At 41.6% G+C, this 19,798-nt stretch overlaps 2 protein-coding genes across 9 annotated transcripts in view; both read right to left on the reverse strand.

The window, feature by feature from the left end:
- Positions 1-1,789, reverse strand: part of snap91a (synaptosome associated protein 91a) — a 71,169-nt gene extending 69,380 nt beyond the window's left edge. For 7 of the 8 annotated variants that reach the window (XM_016523458.1, XM_016523457.1, XM_016523456.1 and 4 more), the window contains exon 1: positions 970-1,099. In XM_016523458.1, coding sequence (XP_016378944.1) covers positions 970-1,099 — 130 coding nt within the window. Of the gene's footprint in view, positions 1-969 lie in introns of all 8 variants that reach the window. The other variant, XM_016523455.1, reaches the window with a different exon arrangement.
- Positions 1,790-2,370: 581 nt separating this feature from the next.
- Positions 2,371-19,798, reverse strand: part of LOC107716858 (protein dopey-1-like) — a 25,143-nt gene continuing 7,715 nt past the window's right edge. The window contains 30 exon segments of the mRNA XM_016523465.1: positions 2,371-3,091; positions 3,291-3,420; positions 3,708-3,872; positions 4,645-4,700; positions 4,883-5,019; positions 5,683-5,835; positions 5,959-6,020; positions 6,127-6,276; positions 6,435-6,544; positions 6,816-6,895; positions 7,010-7,154; positions 7,305-7,371; positions 7,875-7,979; positions 8,069-8,124; positions 8,241-8,347; positions 8,688-8,838; positions 8,951-9,133; positions 9,357-9,468; positions 9,792-11,901; positions 12,006-12,271; positions 12,354-12,454; positions 12,570-12,722; positions 12,804-13,075; positions 13,208-13,748; positions 16,535-16,768; positions 17,332-17,361; positions 17,787-17,898; positions 17,975-18,094; positions 18,189-18,309; positions 18,410-18,524. Of these exon segments, the coding sequence (XP_016378951.1) occupies positions 2,789-3,091; positions 3,291-3,420; positions 3,708-3,872; positions 4,645-4,700; positions 4,883-5,019; positions 5,683-5,835; positions 5,959-6,020; positions 6,127-6,276; positions 6,435-6,544; positions 6,816-6,895; positions 7,010-7,154; positions 7,305-7,371; positions 7,875-7,979; positions 8,069-8,124; positions 8,241-8,347; positions 8,688-8,838; positions 8,951-9,133; positions 9,357-9,468; positions 9,792-11,901; positions 12,006-12,271; positions 12,354-12,454; positions 12,570-12,722; positions 12,804-13,075; positions 13,208-13,748; positions 16,535-16,768; positions 17,332-17,361; positions 17,787-17,898; positions 17,975-18,094; positions 18,189-18,309; positions 18,410-18,524 (6,447 nt within the window). The 3' untranslated portion in view covers positions 2,371-2,788.

Consider the following 19,798-nt stretch of genomic DNA (forward strand, 5'->3'; position numbering starts at 1 on the left):
GTTTACTTTAAATATCACATGCACTTTAATACACAACTCTTGTTGAATTTGGCAGATTGTTTGTCTGTTTTGTATCTAACTGCGGACGAGATTTGGGTAAATAACATGCATATTTGTCAATCTGTGAGATTCTTTTACATGACACACAATAGAACTAAGTTTTACACTTAGATACTAAGACTAAGTCACAATAAGACTTTACACTTAAAGTTTTACACTTAATAGAATTTCAAAAGGGTCAAACGTCAGTATCAAATGCTCCACTTAATGTTCTTGGTGACATCTTCACCTTTGACCTGAATGAGGAATGTATAATTCAGCAGGGGTGAATCTGAGAGGCAATGAAAGCGCACAGGGGCTGCCAAAACCATTCCAGGCCACCTGCTGCTGGAGGTTGATTACTTTAGCCTTTGACTGCACTTCCTATCATGCTATCAACACTGATTACACTTACAGTAAACTTACAGTTAGGAGACAAAGGTTCTACAGTATATAGTTAAAATACCTCTGCATTCAAAATAGATAGATAGATAGATAGATAGATAGACGTAATTTGCAATATGAATGCATGAAAATGCCCTCACAGCAAATAAATGACATGCCAAACAAATTACTTGGAAGAGTGAGATAAATAGTCTGTTTTCTTTCCAGGCCATACAGTGGACGGAAGCCATGTTCTCTGTTCATTCTGGTGTCTCTCTGCTTAGTGACAGACACACTGTGAAATGAGGGCCCATTAGTCACAGAGCAATTGCTTATCCCCATTCCACAATACTGACACCAAAACAGCAGCAAAGGCCTTTCTAACCGATTCAGTGGTATCTGATGACCTTTGAGGAGCCACTGCATGAACATGCTGGGCAGATAAACCAATAATATGTGTATAGGTGACCAGACCCATAGTGTAGGTATATTTGATAGGCATAAACAATGCAAAGAAAGGTTTAATCTGAACCTGAACCCACTTACATTCGAGATGTTTCTTTTTAGGTCCCATCACCTCATGCGTGGTCGCTTTACACACTGCACGAGCCACTTCGGATCCCGTGAGGCTGTACTGCGCCGCGGCGATGCGGTCCGTCAAAGTCTGACCCGACATCTTCCTTCTCTCGCGGATTCAAACGCCCTTATTCCCGTATGAAGAGACGCGTCGAGTTGTTCCAAAGCGTCCACAAGGCCCTTTAAAATGGATTCTCGAGCACAATTTGCGATATTAATATGATGTAATTGTTATCAAGACCAAGCTGAGATGAAGTCTTTATCATGGATAATGAGCAACGGATATATTTAAGGCAATACTAGAACATACAGAGAGACACTCTGTGTTTACTACAATATATATTTAAGGTCAACGCCTGCGCCGTGTATTCGCCTCGTGGGGATGCGGGAGCATAAGAGATGCGTAACGAGTATTTCAACCGCAAATAGTAATTTATAAAGAGTAAACGGTGAGCATTACGGTTATAAAAGACAGTTTTTATAAAGTCTTAAAAGATATTCCTCGTTTTTTGCGCGTTGTATTGGAAGAGGATGTTACGATGATGCTCGGCTCGACCAGTCGTCCTTCTCTCCTCCTCCAGATCAAGGATTAATCTTCCTGACAAACCCCGCTGGATATGCAGTCACCCAAACTTTCAAGCGGCTTGCGTTGTTCTCCTCATCTCTAAAAAACGCTCGCTTTCCTTTTCCTTCACCCCGTGGCTATGTCCAGTTTCGGACAATTGCTGAACTAGGAGGATGAAACGCAGCGATAACGGGAAGCCGCGGTCCCTGCTGAACTCGACATTTATTTATTTGTGCTATCACTCCGCCCCTACGTATGAGTCATGTCACACGTCATTAAAAACCCAGATTGCGTTTTACTATCTGCGCCCAATGTAAATGTGCTTTTTATTGCTATGGTGGGAATTTTTATTCATTTTAGAGCCTCGAATCCTTTCAGTCAGTTCAACCAAAAGATCCATTCAAGGATTAGTTCAGTGGCTACTATCATCAGAGATTATGAATTTCCTTATCAAGTTTGTCATCTGCTTGGTGTGACTTTTATTAGGCTATATAAAAAAAACTACAAAATATCATGAATAAAGAAATTAAATAATTATTTTATTTGTACTTACGTCATTATAATGGTGCATTGTTGTCATTTTACACATTCATAATCCACCACCTCCGCGAATTTGAGCAAATGTTCCTTTTCGTTTGTTCAATTAGATCAGTTTAAGAAAAACAGCTGTGGCACATGTGAAACACTTCGGTTTTATTTCCTCTCTCCCATTTACTCTAAGCAACAATATATATTTTCATTATGGCTTTGATCATTTTCAAAGCAACATGACTTTTAACTGTCCACCTATATGTATATATTTTTTCGTACACAAAAGGTTTTTGCTGACACCATTGAAAACTAATCCAAAAGGAAATAAACATTAGTGCAAGTTTGATTAGTTATGGACATGAGGTCTGCTACAAGCCATTCTGTGTATGAGGGAGTTCAAAAATGTTTTAAATTCACATGATATGTCTCTTTATTAGGCAAGTCACCACAATATGGAATGGCACAGTATCATCATACTATCCTAAGGGCTCAAACTAATGAAAGAAATAATCACAATGGGCCATATTTACAAGTAAAAGACTTTAAATTAAATAGGATAGCATTAATTAGAAAAGCAAAAAATGTACAAACTTCTTTTTTTTGTTGTTGGTTTGTTCTCTTCCATTTTTAAAAGGTGAGGTGTTAGTGTTTTGGCCATAGCTCAATAGTTTTCACTTTTTTGTTCATGTCAGGTCACGTTTTGATGAGTCCCTCAAGAAAGTCCTTCTCAACCATTTCCTCAATGTTCTGTCTGGCCCGGCTCCAGAAGACTTTCTGGCTCTCCAGCTTGCCATCCTTGCCAGGTAATGGGCTGTCTCTGGGAGTGGGGCTGTGATATGGTCCTGAGCGGCTGTTTCCTTTACTGCTGAAGACCTGACTGAGAAGGTTGAAGAAAGGGAGGAGCTGCTCCATGCTGCGGATCACGTAAAGTGTGAGCAGGAGCTGTCCGGGCTCCCAGGACAGAGTGCGTGTGGAGCAGTCCTCCTCTGGATTTTTCTAGAGATAATAGAGGTATTCCCATGAGAGTTAATGAACATCCTAGGCTTAAAAGCATTAGCAAATCTACTGAATAATATATAGGCCCTATGCTAATAATGTGGAATTAATTTTTGTTAAAATAATAAGGCTCCAATAGGACAGGATTTAATAGATTTCCATCGTTAAATGTAGGTCAAATGTTATATGGTAGTATTACCTTGGCCCTTTTTCTCAGCAGTTTGGCCAGTCTGACAACATAGGGCTTGAACTCTCTCTGATGGGTCCCCTGCCTGCGGACCTCCAGACCAGAGTCATCCGAGGCTTCAGGGACGAAAGCCCAGCGATACCTGTGGTATAGAGTATTATTATGTCTTTCACATTAAATATGCTCAATATTTGTAATAAATTTTATCCATGAAGAAAAACAGAGAGTGCTAGAACAGTCTAAACTGAGGTTTTTAAAAAAACACAGACTTAGTCTTGAGAATCTACTTGAACTAACTGAACAGCACTCATGAGCTTAGTGTAAACAAAAGAAACAGCTATTCCATTACCTTTCAACAAGAAACATTGCTGCCTTGTACTAAAATACATTTCAAACAGTCAGTGTGTAAAAACGTGTAAGGACACCCACATCTGGAACTGAGGCAGACTCTCAGAGGGCAGAGCGAGGGCCAGGTCCAGCAGCTTGCAGGCAGACAGGTAGAGGTTAAGCCAGCGCTGGCTGTTGTAGGAGGTAGAGAAGCCGTTGCCCCCTGAGTATGTTGTCTCAAGCCCTACAACAGAGGGACCTGAGGTCCTGGAGAAACCAGAAACCACATCAGAATTCAACACACAGAATCACCCATAATGTCTTAAACTGTACAAGATTCTACTTCTCAAACAAAAACGAAAAGATAAAACAGCTAAAATATTGATTGCTACAGATTTAGGGGCCGTTTACACAACAACGTTTTCAGCCAAAAAACTGGAAACTTTTTATACGTTTTGCCTGTTCGTTTACATGACAACAGCGTTTTGGGGACTGAAAACGCATATTTTTGAAAATGGGTTTCAAAGTGCAAGTTTTTGAAAACGCCACCGTTATCATTTCCGTGTAAACACCCAATACGGGAATCTTTGAAAACGGTGACGTCATGCACGTGCGTAGTACGTGTTAGTTATGTAGACATGCGCAGTAAGTGTCGATTTTAAAGGTAAGCGCGAACAAACATACAAAACAATGGTGGAGTACATGGTACTGTCGTTGCTGCTTAAGAGTTTGCTAACGCTTCTTCAGCAAAGTGTGGATTTACTTCACCAATATTACAACCAACAGCAAAGACGCAACATATACAACATATAATCATCACTTCCCTACAGGTACTGTTTACTAACAAGGTGACAGCGCCAACTACTGGCCTGGCATACGTAATACAGCATTTTTGGCCGTTTTCGCGGATATGTGTAAACGCGAATCGTTTTGAAAACGTTGTCATGTATACGTGAAACTTTTTAAAAACGCAAGGGAAAAACTTTTCTGTTTTTGACTACATCGTTGTCGTGTAAACGTAGCCTTAAATAATGAGTACCTGGTGATGTCCTCATCTGCAGTGAGTTCCTGTTCCATGAGTAAGAAAACCTGAACCTGAAGGAAGAAACAAACAAGCCTATTGAACTGTGCAAAAGGAATGAGACAAAAAAAGTCCACAAAATAACTATTCCTCTTTAAATTATCCGCAGGAACTTCTGTTATTTCAGAATCAGAGCTTACAGCTTGCTTATGATTATATGTAATATGTAAATGTGCAAGGTGTGTCATATCCTCACCAGCTCAGTGATCATAGTGGGCCAGAGTGAGGTCAGGTGCTGGGGGGACATGCGCAGTATCAGCACTCTGAAGAAGAGGAAGACCTGAGCATGGAGGATGGGCACTTGAGGGAGTCGTAAGCTCTCCACAAGACGCTCTGAAATCACATCAACATATTATTTACAGCTTATTTTTATGCTTTGACAGGGTACTAGTGCAATTGTAGGGTCTTCAACACATCAAAACTTGGACATTTAGAAATGAATAAGATACATTTTGAACAGGGGTGTCCAGTCCTGCTCCTGGAGGTCCACTACCCTGCAGAGCTTAGGTCCAATCCAAAATAAACACACCTGAACCAAGGTCTTCAGGATTATTTTCAGTGTCCAAAACTGCTGCCTATACACTTATAGTGCAGTCATTATGGGGGCAGCCAATTGTAGTAGTGTCCAAAACCATAGTGGACATTAACAAATGCACTTATTCAATTCCATAATGCACTGCAATAATAAGTGTACAACCAATGTGCACTCAACCTCCGCTTGAGAATACCTATACACTATGAGCGTCATGCTAAATGAATTCCCGTATCTCATCAGAGAATGCCACAGCACTTCTAGTGAACAAAGTGCTCATAGTGTCTAGGGATACAGCCCTAGAATTTTACAGGCAAGTCTGCATGACATCGGCCTCGGCCCTTGATTTTGGTGGTGTGGAAAGAGCCAAGTTAGTTTGAAGTCAAGCAAAATAAAAATAGCATATTAGTTTTCCCAAAAGCACATATCTCACCATCCCCATTGAAATCAATGGATGTGTGTACCTTGGATGTCTGGCAAGTATTTTTGGTACTGGTCCACCTCACTGCTGTAGATGGTGAAGGCCAGTCGTTTGAGTAGCATGGCTCTCTGCTCAAGCTCTGCATCTCGATTGGTGAAAAGACTCAGAGAGCTGCTCTGAGCCACGGCAACTCGGGCTGCACATATACAAAATGTTAGCAAGTTCTACAACGCTCAAAAAAACATCAGCTCGATGATGGCGATAAAGCAATAAGATGGGCGCAACTGGATAGTACATTTAGTAGAAAGGATAGACTCACTCATCAGGTCTCTGAAAGTGGTTTTGTCATGAGTCATCAGGTGGTCTATGATTGCTCTCCAGCTGAAAGAGAGAGATGTGGTCAACTAGAGGTCACATTGCCCTGTGTGAGTGGCAGTAAAACCACTGCGACAAGAAGAAAGGACATGTTGTGCTGTACAGTACTCACTGGCTGACGCAAGAGGAGTCCATCTGGAAAAACGTATGATCCATAAACAGGTCAAAGGCTTCTTTCTTCCAAGCTCTCCGGGTGTACTGATAACCACTGAGGCTGCTCAACAGCTGGATACATGCACGATAACTGGGGGCATTGTGAGCACTGGTGGAAAAGAGGACAGAGCAACAAGATCTTGATCCTTTTAATATATTTGAATTACAAAATCCAAGATATTGAAGCAGCTTCAGCAACTTTGTGTCCAATTAACTGTCAATTCCTCATCCTGTGTCTACAAGTTTTGGATTTTGAAGACTAAATACCTATGGTTGCGCAGATAGGGCACAACATAATGCATGAGGTTGACCAGCAGAGGAATCACTCTCTCCTTCTCATCACTGTAGAAGACCATATCTAATAGATGAGCCAAGACCTGCAAAGACACCCATGCATACATGAGCATATTAATGCAAACCACAGAAAGCCAAATTAACACAACAAAGCAAAAATACAAGACAAGTAGGGCAGGGCAGGGCAGGCAGGGGACATTCTCTGGTGACCTGTGAATGTTCCTGGTGTGCTTGATACCAATGCTACACTCCAGTTTCCCTACAAATGTTATCTGCTGCACCAACTGTGGTAGATTTGGCTTTTCTGTGTATTTAAAGAAGGAAATGAGTGTGGATTTAACATTCTGTGTTTACCTCAGCCAACAATGTGAGGGCGTGAACGCTGTACACAGATGGAGTGAAGCTGGAGGCCTCCATCACTGTGAGCATTAGATCTGAAATGCACAGTGTTAGTGAGAGACTCGCCATACACTCACGCCGATGTGCATGCAAACATGAGTCGACGTACATGGGATATGCCTTGCATAAACACTGATACAGTCACTGACCTTCGACATCGGCCTCCAGACTGGCCCCGTCCACCAAGATCTGAGGGGAGGGTTTGACCTCCAGGTTTCGCCTCAACCATGTGGTCTGTTCTAAGGATGAGCCTGCAATCGTGCCAATGGCCTCTACGATCTTATGGGTCACATCCTGTGGAATCATGGTTTTATAATTTAATGTGGAATTAAAAAAAAAAAAACATGTAAGAGAAAGAGCTGACACCAAGTCAAACCATGTAAACCATATAAAAAAACATTGTACTTTTAATGGAAGTAAGGGTGGAGAGTGAGTGAATGTCACCTGTAGCTCTCGCTGGTCCTTCTTGCTCTCCAGGGTGGGATTCTTTAGAATAAACTCATTCAATACACTAAAGAAAACATTAAAATTAATTTCTAATACTTACTGTAATCGTATATGTCTATTTACTGTTTCTTTTTTTTACATCAGCAGCAAATGCTATTTTTATGTGTAGAAATGTATAAACAATAAAACAATAACTACAATAAAGCTTCAATAAATAAAGAAAATGATATACAATAATTTAACAATATTTTCTAACAACAATGTAACAGATATAGCAATTATATAAGTTCTACCTAAAACGACTCATTCTAACACACCCCCACATATCTACGTCACTATGTGGAAATATTAGCATAACCTAAAGTGACCAAATCAACATCTTGTATATGTGTCTATTTTCAAAATGAAACCACTGGGTAAACTTTACATTTATGACAGGGTTTACTTCATATAATTTATTATTAGACACATTCATTCTCTTTCATTTGCCACCATTTATAAGTAAAACCACTAAATGAATGTACTTTCAAAATTAAAGTATGGCTGTGCTAGTGAGAAAGCACTTACCCTAGTATAAGGAACTGTCCTGGAGCAGGCAGACTGAGCTGGACAGAGTCCTTTAGCAATGCCAAGAGTGATGGCCAGCTATCAACCAGACTAGACACTGGAATTCTAAAGTAGACAAGGAAAGAGCAGTGAGACTGACAGAGTAATTTAAACAATACGTTTGGCATATACTGATATTAGTAGAGTTCACTTGCCTCTGCACATAGGCATAGAAAAACTGAAGCATGCAGACCTCCAGGGAAAGATGCTTCTGTAAAATGAAGAAAGGCGAAGGTGAGTCTTAAAGCCACCTTTAAAACCTACAGCAGTAACAGACAGTGACTGGAGATGAATTACAAGAGTAGTCGGGTGTATTTGTTGCTATACCTTCTCTTTGGCGATGGCTGGAGGCTGCTTTAGGACTTCCTTCACTGTCTGTATCACCGTCTCAGTTCGCATGGCACTTACTGAACGAATGTCCATTAATGAGGTTTCTGAATAAAATGTTGCTTAATATTGTTTAAAAAGGACATTCCAATAAAATGTGTTTTATAGTTAATGACGTCTCTTTTTTTTTAATCACAAACTGGTAATTTGTGATCTTTCAATAAATATACAGTGGGTACGGAAAGTATTCAGACCCCCTTAAATTTTTCACTCTTTGTTATATTGCAGCCATTTGCTAAAATCATTTAAGTTAATTTTTTTTCCTCATTAATGTACACACAGCACCCCATATTGACAGAAAAAAAAACACTAGCTATGGGAATTACCTAAAACACAGGCACACAGATGAAATATGTTTGTTTTGTAGTGTCAAGGTACAAAACTAACCACTGACTTCTGGTGTAGGTCATACCTTGTTCCTGGATGAAGTTTTAGCCTGCTTCCTTTCATTCCACACATAGGCAATAGCGGCCATGAAGTGAGCCCCGTGATTCATTGAGATTGGACCCAGCAGCTCTAGAATTTGCTGCCTGAGATTCTGTGAACAACCCATGAAAACAATTCTAGTTAGCACAGCACATGGACTACAAGAAGCATTAAAGCACAGTCATCACATGTCTCAAGACACAAGTCCAGTCTCCTCATGGTACCTTTGTGGATCCTAGGTTGATATTGGAGGTGGAGCAGGCTGAAGCTTCAGCTGGCCTGTCAGAACTGTCAGCCAGATAGAGAACGCCCCACAGCAGGGTTACAGAGGACATAATGGTGTGCAAGATGGAGAGAATCCCTGCACGGGCCTCTGCAAGGTGCTTCTGATCTACATTTGCCTGCAGCTGAGGAATGCATGCACATAAAGATTAAGAAAAACTCTAATTCAAAGCCCACACCTAAGCAGTAAGCACTAATTAATACTGAAAAAAATAATGCATTCATTATTATAAATACATACATATACACATACATACAGTATATAAAAGTATAATTCACTTATTTTTGTCCACTACATTCAGCATTTAGGAGCCATGAAACACAAACATGGCTAGCTAGCTCCCTCACCTGGTGATATTGTGATGTTGGGTCCAGCAGACAATAATGGATTATGGCTGTCATTCCTTCTAGTACAGTCAGAATCAGGTCAGGAGGGATACACAGTGCCATCCACTGGGGCCTAAAAATACACACAGCGTACACACAAACACATTTATCTTCATAAACGAAGTATTACGGGTACTTCAAAAGTGCATAGTATTTAATTTATACTCCCTAAAGTGCCTTTTAAAGCCTGCCATGACATTGTTAGGGCAATAACTGAGGAACTGATGGTGAACAGTGTCCTCTTGTGGATGTAAATATACTACCACATGACTTCAAGCCAAAATAACCAATTAGTTTGTGATTATACTCTTTATTAACAGTTTTAAAGATTTAAATAATAACACGCTTTGCCATATGAATCTGTTTCTCTGCTACATAACTGAAGTGGATGAGTACCTGGTGTCCGTGAGGCCCGTCTCATAGCGGTATTGCTGGATAAGGTTGTCGAGGTTTTTGCACAGCTGAAGCGTAACAGACGCAACTACTCGCCGAAGGACTTTTCCCATGTATGGCAGAGTGGCTGTAATAAGGCCAATCCACTGTGGGTGCATCTTGCAAGCATGATGCTGATGCAGGGCTCGAATCACAGCACACAGAAACATGCCCTGAGCTGTGATGGGTTGCCCATGCAGGTATTGCAGGGAAGTCATAGGTTGTTGCGGGTTGACATGCTCTACCTCGCCTCCAATCAGCTCAAACCCAGCCCCGGGGCCATTAGGTCCTCCACTAGACCCAGTCGACCCTGGAACTCCCTCACCACCCTCTTCCACTGGGATCATCACACGGTGCTCCAACACCACCACGCTCTGCAGCAGACGCAAGAGTTGTGACTGTATGGCGCTGCAGTTGTCCAACTGGTCCTCTGACAGGTTGATGACGCTGTCTTCTGAAAGGCCCTCCTCAACCGCAGCCACGTTGGTTCCACGGACACGGTGTTCATGCCACTTCTGTACACTAAAGATGGTGGAAAGCAAGCAGTGTAGCACTACCTTCTGCACCTTGCATTTGGACAATACGTCACAAATAAAGCTTGCAAAGCCCTTGGCTGAGCCCCCAGTGACTTTGACGAGCTCACTGAAGAGCAAAGTCAACACCTCCACGCTGGTCAGTTGCATGGCGTGGTTGCCTGCCAGGTCCTGTGATGTGGCGGCCACATGGGCTGAGTAATAGCTGCGCAGAAAATAGAGGCAAAGGGAGATGATGATCTCCAGGAACATGGCACTTCGGAAGGAGTGGGAGTGCGAGTCCTGCGGGATGGGGCAGTAGAAGTCTTTGCCCATGACAGAGACGCGATGGCGTGCAAGCAGGTTCTGCAGAAGAGAGAGCTGCGGTGTGTATGTGTTGTTTATGCTGGTGGTGGAGATGGCGCTCACAAATCCTGCTGGTGAAGCACGTAGCATGGCTGCAATGGCAGAGAGCGCATGTAGAGTCCGAGAGGAATCATAAAGCTGAAGGTACAGCAACACATGCTGGTATAGGGGATGGACGTTAAAACGAGGAGGTGACCCAGAGGTGCGAGATCCTCCTGCCCCACTAGCAGCATCACCACTGGGTGAGCCTATGTCACTCTCAATCTCTGACACCTCCCCTTCCCCACAGCTGTACCAGTTTTCCAGGTCAAGACTGTCACCAAAGAAGATGCTGGGTTGCCGGCTCTTCTCGGCCTGGTTGGTCTTGCGTCTCTCATCAGCTTTCCTCTTGACCTTTTTGATTTTGGGCTTGGCTCCTGGGGATTTATCAACCAGACGCTCCATAATCTTGCCCTTTAGGCTGAGCTGGGTGCTGCTGTGGCTTCGTTTGCGGTGGGGGTCATCAACCTGGAGACTCTGCTCAGTGGCAGCATTGCCACCATCATCGGGCAGCATAATGATCGAAGGAGAGGAGCTATGGCGAGCAATGCCTTCCCGATGTTCTTCTTCCCCTGAAGCATCAATTGAAGCCACAGTCAGGAACTCCAAGGTTCCCCCTGCAACCAGTTCTGGGAGCGTTCTAGGTTGGGTGTTTGAGAAGGGGGCAAGGGTGATGCATGGGCCATTGGACATATCGGTGGACAAGTTGGAACTGTCAGAGTCTGTCTGAGGCCAGCCATCAGGAGATGGTGTCTCAGAGGACTCTTTCTCCACCATTTGCACCACCCTGTCCACTACCTCAAAAAGCACAGCAGACACTGCCTTATGCAAGGACTCTTCCTCTAATGAAACAGATTGACAAATTACAGGATCAGATATATTAATAGTGCTACCACCTCCCTCCAGTTCATCAAAGCTGCCATTGTCTACAGTGGATGACTGAGAGACACTCGAATCTGAGCTCTGGTGCTCCCCCTGCTGATCAGGAGGTTGATATTCGCCACAGAGCTGCAGGTTCTCACTGCTGAGGCTCAAGAGAGAAATACTGTCACTCAAAGGGTTAACTGTCAGACTAAAGGGTTCTATATCATCCAATAGGAGGCATCTGCTACACGCTTGGACACCCCTGTGGCAATCCCCTGATATCTGGTTATAATCTGCAGAGGAGACAAATGCATGTTTGTTAGCATCAACTTGTTTTGGTAAAAAAAATGGAGATGCTAAATCTTTTTAAATTGCTAAAAAAAAAAAAAACTCTTACTTTCAGTACAGCCCATATCCCTCATGTAGATAGGTTCAGAGGACTCTTGTTCCGGTGGGTTGGGAAAGACCTGGATCCAGTGACGTTGTGCTTGAACCCGTTGTATGGATACACGGTGGGTTTTAGGGTGCAGCAGCAAAAGCAGTAGAGGTTCAAGAACACGAGCTATGTCATGTCTCTGCAAAACCTGGTTCAGCCAGGCCCTGCCAACAGCACTTGCAGAGCCATCCCAATAACTGAGGCTGTCTAACATGATAAACAGAGACCTACAAGAGAAAGAGAACGGTGAGGTGACTGAACAATTGTTTTTGCATATTTAGATGACTTCTACCATAGAAGTGCTGTTACCTGTCAAAGGTCCGATTGAAAGGGGAGGACTTGGTGATATTCAAGTCTCTGGTTAGGTGCCAAAGAACTGAGAATTTTACATGAGCCTCCAGACGTATTCTCTAAAATAAAATTTGGTAATAGATGTGAAAACAAATCTGTGCATGTATAGTTGTGCAACTCTATGCCAATTGTTAGTGGGGTGTGCATGTATGTAGGGGTGCATGTATGACTGACCCTGTCGCGATGCATGAGCTGCTGGCTAATGACATCTTCACAAATGCTGGGTGAGGGAGCCAAATTGTGAAGCTGGTAAAAGAGCTCCACACTGCGCTTGTGGTGCTGGGGGGTCTCCTCTCCCAACTGATCCCATAAGATAAGGCCTACACTCTACAGGAAAGAAGTGAGGAGGTGATCAAGATAGAAGGAGAGACTACAAAAAATGCAATTGAGTAAGGAAATAATGCACACCTTGAAGAAATTGGTTTTCTCTGCAATGTACTTCAAGATACCCGGTGTGAGTGGCGGTCGAATCACCACTGCAACACGCCCCTGGCTCGGACTCATTGGCTGGCCCGAGTCTGGACTTGCCACACGCTCAGCTGTCACCATAGCTACAGACTGTGTGAGTCCGACAAGGTCCATTACAAGTGAGATCGCCACCGCTTGAATACTGAAATCAGCAGCTGAACAGCACGCATCCATCAGGGTCTGAAGCCACAACACTGGCTGAACACTCTCACCTGTTGGGCAAGCATGGGCACAAAACAAATATGCTACATAAAAGGATTTTGAGTGTGAAACAAAACCTGTATTTATATATCACCTGGGTAAAGAGTTAAAGTTAGGAAATGGCAACATAAGGTCATTTTTACCTGCCTGTTCCTCTCTAATGGGTGATGACTTTAGGTTTCCCTCAGCAATGTAGACTGGAAAACTAGAGCACTCCAGGAAGAGCTGGCAGGCAGCAGTGAATGCAGCCAGACACTCCATCTGCTCATAACACATCTGCTCCTCAAACCCACTTGTGCGTCTTTTATCAGCCACCACAGTTAGAGTGTCCATTTCTGCACTGCAGCTCTTCCCTGCCTCTGTCTGACCACCTGGGGTAATGTAAAGCCTCACTAGGCAAGAAAGGAACTGCTGGAAATGCTCAAGGCAGCACTGCATCACTGGCTTGTCCTGGGGCTTGATGTGGGCTGAACTACTGAGCCCAGATTTGGGTTGAATTGGTACATCTTCAGGGCTGGATGCATCATCTTCTGGATGGTGCATGTTATCAGGTTGCTCCCCACGTTCTGCCTGATACTGGATGAAGTCAGTAAATCCACTTTCTGACAACCGGCTGCTAGAAGCATTCTCGCCATCATCAAATACATCAGTGCTCCCAGAGACTTCAAGGGGGACTGGTAGAGTCTGAGAAAGATAGGGAATTAAAAAGTTTATATTCATTACCCTCCAGCAAGACACCACAGTGCAAAACCTAAACAGTTTTACAGTCAAGGTAGTTTCATAAAGTCAAATTAAATATATTGGATTAATTTCTGTATTTTCAGGTGTGGTACTTTTAGTTAGCTTGCAGACAACAGTATCCTTCACTGTTTGCACAGTAAAAGTAAAAACCGTTTGCAAAAGTAAAAACGTTTTTTGGCCTTTTTCATGCTTTTAGCAGAGAATTACTGGAGAGCGTGGGGTGGATAGTTGGGAACGGGATTGGCAAAGGACCGCGAGTCGATACTCGAACTCGGGTCACCAGAGGTGCAGTTGCACTATATGTCAGCGCGCTAACCACTAGGCTATCAGCGCAGAAGAAAACTAACATTTTACAAGTTTTTTTACAAACTAACAAGTTTTTTTTTTTTCTTCTTTTTTTTCCATTCAGGCATCCCACCAACTAGTCGATTGTAAAAAATATGCAGTTTTGCAAATTCCTATTTGCATCATGTCGAAAATATATTATATTATTATATACTTTTAGAGACAGCATATACAGCTGCAAATATTTCTATGCTTGCCAAAGGCCTTTTTTTCCCAGAACATATCTCTCGCAGTCCTACACTTTTACATGAAGCCCTTCCCATCACACTGTGGGCTGGCTATAAAACATTCATACATCCACAACTAAGTGGTTCCAATCACAGAACCGTGTAGTAGCAGAGAGCCAGACTCAGGTGGCAAACAGTGTGCTGCATAAGCCCCAGAGGAGGAAAAGGCGAGAGCTTGAGAGGTTGAAGGCCATTTTCACCTGAGTGGAAATGACAGACTCTTGGGCCTCAGAGGCTAGACTTGGCTCCCACTAGAGAGGGGAACTCAGCTGTGCATGAACGTCTCATCCCTATTCCCTTGCTTTCTCTCCCTGCATGCTGGCACCATCCAGGGAGTCTGGCACAATTTCGATAAAGCTTCACTTAAGATAGAGACACATAGTCCTAGTAAGGTAGCAAACAGGTCATGGCGCACACACACCCTAACAAACTTATGTCATGAGGGAGGACCATCCAGTCTACTAGACCCAGAGCAGGGAGTCAGTGGAAGACACACACCATCAAGCAAAAAGATGGTTGTTTCCAGGCCAGTGCTTGTATAACAAACAGGCCATATTGGCTTGTCTTGAACAGTCTAATGCTGTAGAGGCCATTTTCAAAGACTTTAAAACAATTAGAGACATTCTAAGTTGACAGAGTACTGTTGATATTGGCAGTTAGATAAAGTACTGAGTGATGTACAAAGTCAGAGAAGAAAAGAGTACATTTCAGCACTGAAACCCTGAACAATAAAGTCAAGCTACTGTTTAATCTACACTACATATTCCCTGTGAGGAAAGCCTAAACAAATTGTACATGAAGCACAGGGCAGAGATGAGAGTGAAAGTTTTATGTTTCAGTCTAGCATCACACTCTGTCTGTGCACTGGTGCCAATGTATTTCCCTAGTTGGGTTTGAATAAAAGCTTCTCAAAGCGACTAAAATTCAAATTGGATTCTATTACTTTCTTTTGATTTATTTTATCAGCTACTGAGGGAAGAGTACATAGTCAACATTTACATATATTAAAACAATACTAATAACTCTGAATATTCATTAATAATAAAATGTTCACTAAAACCCCACAATTATTACAATAAAAGTTTATAGAAATTACAGAAATAAAGGAGGTCCATCTTCCTGTTACCTGCAGGTTTGATTACTGGACAGAGATATTTTTTAAAAATACATTACAGCAACTGCATTTGCAAAGCAACTTCTAGCTGAAATTTCCAATGCTACTAATTCATGACTTTTTAAGATTTAAAAAAAATAATAATAATAATCGTATTTATTTATTTGTTTGTTTGAATTTTACAGGTCTGGAAATCACACTTTTAAGACTCCCATATATATTTCTAGGTTTTCCTATGACCGTAGGAACCCTGATAATTAGGGTGACCAGACGTCCCATTTTTCCCGGGACAGTCCCGTATTTCAGCTCTTTTTTTAGTGTCGCGACTTGTTTTGAAAAAATCATGTTTTGTCCCGTATTTCAAAATTTCTTTACGACTGGGTGACAGAGCAAGTAGTAGAAGTGTTCTGTCACGCAAGAACAGCCTAGTCAAAGGTAAGTAAGCTTGTCGTAGAACCAAATTACCATCCAATCACAATTCGTTATCGATTAACTTGGAGTAAGTGAAGTGACAGATGTGCGGAATCACGCTGAATGACAGACACACAGAAGCGCTGTCTCGGCCGCTGCGATCAGTTCTGCCTGCGCCTTAATTGTTAAATACACACACAGCTGTCAAAATGTCAATCGTGTGGAGTATCTCACGTAAATACAGACGGTTATGGCTTAAGTGAACGTAAACAGGTGGGAAAAACAAGTTTAATTAATGTGTATATATTGTATTTTTTCTTATGGTTTGTAATTTGCTTTATTTTTATATAAAAAATAACTATGTACATGTGTATGTAGGCTATATATATATATTAATTTAGATATCATGAAATAAAATTTCTTTATATCGTCATGGAAAACTTTCATGTCTTTTCCATGTTTGTCCCCAGTTTTTCCATGACTGTGTAAACCCTGCATATAGTATGCTTTAGCTTAAGTTTATAATGTACAGATAAAGATGTAATTTATATAGAAATTCAGTCATATATGTAAATTGGCTTGGAGTATGTATTCACTGAACATGTTTTAATAATTTGATTGTCTACTCTCACCCTTTTCTCATCTTTGTCTCTAGCGGAAGGGGGAGTTGCGGCAGAAGATGGACCAGAGGGCAGTGCAAGGGGCGACACCAGAGGGGGCTGGACTTTGCTGAGGATCTTCGAGCAGAGGCGCAGACAGTGGGTGAGCTCTCTGAGGCCCAGGGCCTGCAGGTGTGTGGTAAGAGCAGAAACCATCCGAAGCAGCAACTGAGGTAGGTGCTCTGTCTGGATCTCAATGTACGTCTCCTAGACAGACAAAAAGACAGGAGTGAGGTTCAGTTCTTCGTTAATATTAAGGCAGCAGGAGGCCCATATCTGCATTAAGTCAGTATTATACATTACAAGTGATGGTTAACAAAACTACAACAGCAAATAAGAACAAATTAGGCTTAATGTGTGGAGTAAAAAGGAGTAACAGGCTTTTTAATTGGTGAGCACATGCAAGTTTATGGTTCTACCTTCCGCAACATCCATAGATAAACATGAGCAATTCTTTTGAGGTAATCATATATCATAACATTTTTAATATAATTTAATATAACAGCATAGAGACATCTTAATTTTTGTATCACTCCGCTTATCTGTTTTCATGGCATTTCAGATCAGAGTATGTGAGCGGTGTGAAGCTGATGTGGCATTTATTTTTGTCAAGAGTGAGATGCAGGATTTTTTTTAAGCAAGCAGGGAGAGGGAAATGGAAAACTTGAAGTGATTACAGGCACTTTAATATGGATGTTTCTGGGAAGGTAGCCAAACAATTAGAGTGAAGTGAAGGTGAGGTGAGGAGGCAAGTAAGAGCAGTACCGTACCTGGCAGATAACCCTCATGCTTCTAGTAGGCTTCGAGGGAAGAAAAAGAGAGCAGAGATTTTCAGACAGACAGAAGCGAGCAGAGCAGAGGCCAGAAAACACACTTCAGAAACCCTGATTGGTTAATTCACAACCAGTGTTAGAGAAACTAAGACCAAGATGATCTCTCAAACTTTCATAAGGACATTAACACACACATAAAAATGTGTACACATGTAGAAAATATCTAAACTATGAGGCTAAGACAATCCAAGTGTCACTAAAATGTAGTTTAGTTGCCAATAACTAACATAAAGAAACATGAATGGAGATTAGACCATCTAAATCTCAGCATGTTTACATTAATTACTGTTTCTAGCTATCAAAAAGTCACTTTTTAAAAGTAGAAAATGGATAATGGGGAATAATAAAGCAGTAATCTAAACATTTCAATTGCTAAATTAAAGTTTACCAACCAAAGATACAATGTCCAACAAGAAGTCCACCAGCTCACAGAACTCAACCAATGAGCGTGCTGATGTCTCAGAGCTCATAGTCTTTCCAGGGTTATGACTGCTCCGAGTCCACCTACAAAAAGAGAAAGAGGTTAAGTAAGAATGGAACAAAAATACATTATATTTTTCTCCCAATATTCCACACACACCTGCAGCACTCCTCAAACCAGCATGCAATATAGTCCCACATATAGTAGGGCTCAAAGGAGTTAAACAAAAGGTTGGCGGTTTTAATGAGCTCTGCCGTTTTCTTGTTCTCTCTGAGTTTGCTGAAAAACAACACCACAAAATAAATTTACACTGAAAATATTGCAATACAACTGTATAATGTAAAACTATTAGTGAGATAAAAGCAGTGCAGACCTGCTAAGCTGAGTTTGGTCTTTGCTGAAAGGGTTTTGGTTCTGAAGGTCCAACTCAGCGCGGCACTGAGTGTGCAGGGTGCGAAACACTTCGATCAGAATATCCTCTAAGATTGCTGGGCCTAAATAAAGTAGACAAAAAGGCATCAAGGCAATTGCAAGCACTCTTTCTGTGAGTCTAAGCATTTGTCTACCATAGACATCATGTAGTAATGGCTGTACCCAGCTCGGGCTTGTCAAGAAGGCTGATGAGAATGCGAAACGGCTTTAAGTCGTGCATCAGGATGCTCTCCTCCTCCCCTCCTCTAGCCTTCCCCTGCAAGATCCCCACCATGGCCTACAAACACACAGACAGACAAATTTAGGGATGTACTGACAATAAAATCCTGGTCAGTAACAATAATAAACGATAATGTACAGTGTGAAAAACAAATCTTTGCTAAAGATTAATTTTAACAGTATTAGTAAGTTCTTAAAGTTCAAATTAAACGAAAGTAGCTATATATATATACAGTGGGTACAACAACTCTGTGACTGTTCTTGAATGGCCCAGCCAGAGCCCTGACTTAAACCCAATTGAGCATCTCTTCAAAGAATGGTTAAAGAAGAACAAAATTAATGTTTTGGAATGGCCAAGTCAAATTCCGGACCTTAATCCAAATGAAATTTTGTGGAAGGACCTGATGAAGCAAGCAGTTCATAGGAGGAAACCTCACAGAGTTGAAGTGGTTCTGTACTGAGGAATGGCCTAAAATTCCTACAAGCAGTTGTGCAGGACTGATCAGCAGTTACAAGAAACGTTATAGTTATTGCTGCAAAAGGGGGTCACACCAGATACTGAAAGCAAAGATTCACATACTTTTGCCACTCACAAATATGTAACACCGGATCATTTTTCTCAATAAATAAATGACAAAGTATATATTTTTGTCTCCTTTATTTGATTGGATTCTCTTTGTCTACTTTCAGGATTTGTGTGGAAATCTAATTATGTTTTAGGTCATATTTATGCAGAAATATAGAAAATTCTAAAAGGTTCACAAACTTTCACGCAGCGCTGTATATACATACACAAATGAAATATATACATGGATGAATCATTCACAATCTACAATGGTGGCCAAAATTATTATAACACCAGTATTTTCACCAGCTAAAAATGGTTTTAAGTCAGTTATTTCTATTTTTTGCTGTAGTGTGTCAGTAGGAAATATCAGTTTACATTTTCAAACATTCATTTAGCCATTAATTGTAATAATACAGTGAGATTTTTTTTTTTGCACAAGGAGTCTGACAACAGCCACTGCTCCACACAGAGATCTGATCTCATCATCATTCAGTCTGTCTGGAATGACTGGAAGAAACCGGACAAACTGAGACAGACTAAATCCAGAAGAACTGTGGCAACGTCTCCAAGATGCTTCAAGAAACCTACCTGCAAAGCTACAGTACTGTTAAAAGTTTTAGGCACTTGTGTAAAAATGCTTTAAAATGAGGATGTTGTCATAAATAGTTTTCTCTATCAATTAACTTCTATTAACTAAATTAAATCAACATTTGGTGTGAGCATCCTTTGCGTTTAAAGCAGCTTTTGCCCTTGGTGCACTTGCG

Source organism: Sinocyclocheilus rhinocerous, unplaced genomic scaffold (assembly GCF_001515625.1).
Source record: "Sinocyclocheilus rhinocerous isolate Xijiao unplaced genomic scaffold, SAMN03320098_v1.1 scaffold300, whole genome shotgun sequence".
Lineage (NCBI taxonomy): Eukaryota > Metazoa > Chordata > Actinopteri > Cypriniformes > Cyprinidae > Sinocyclocheilus > Sinocyclocheilus rhinocerous.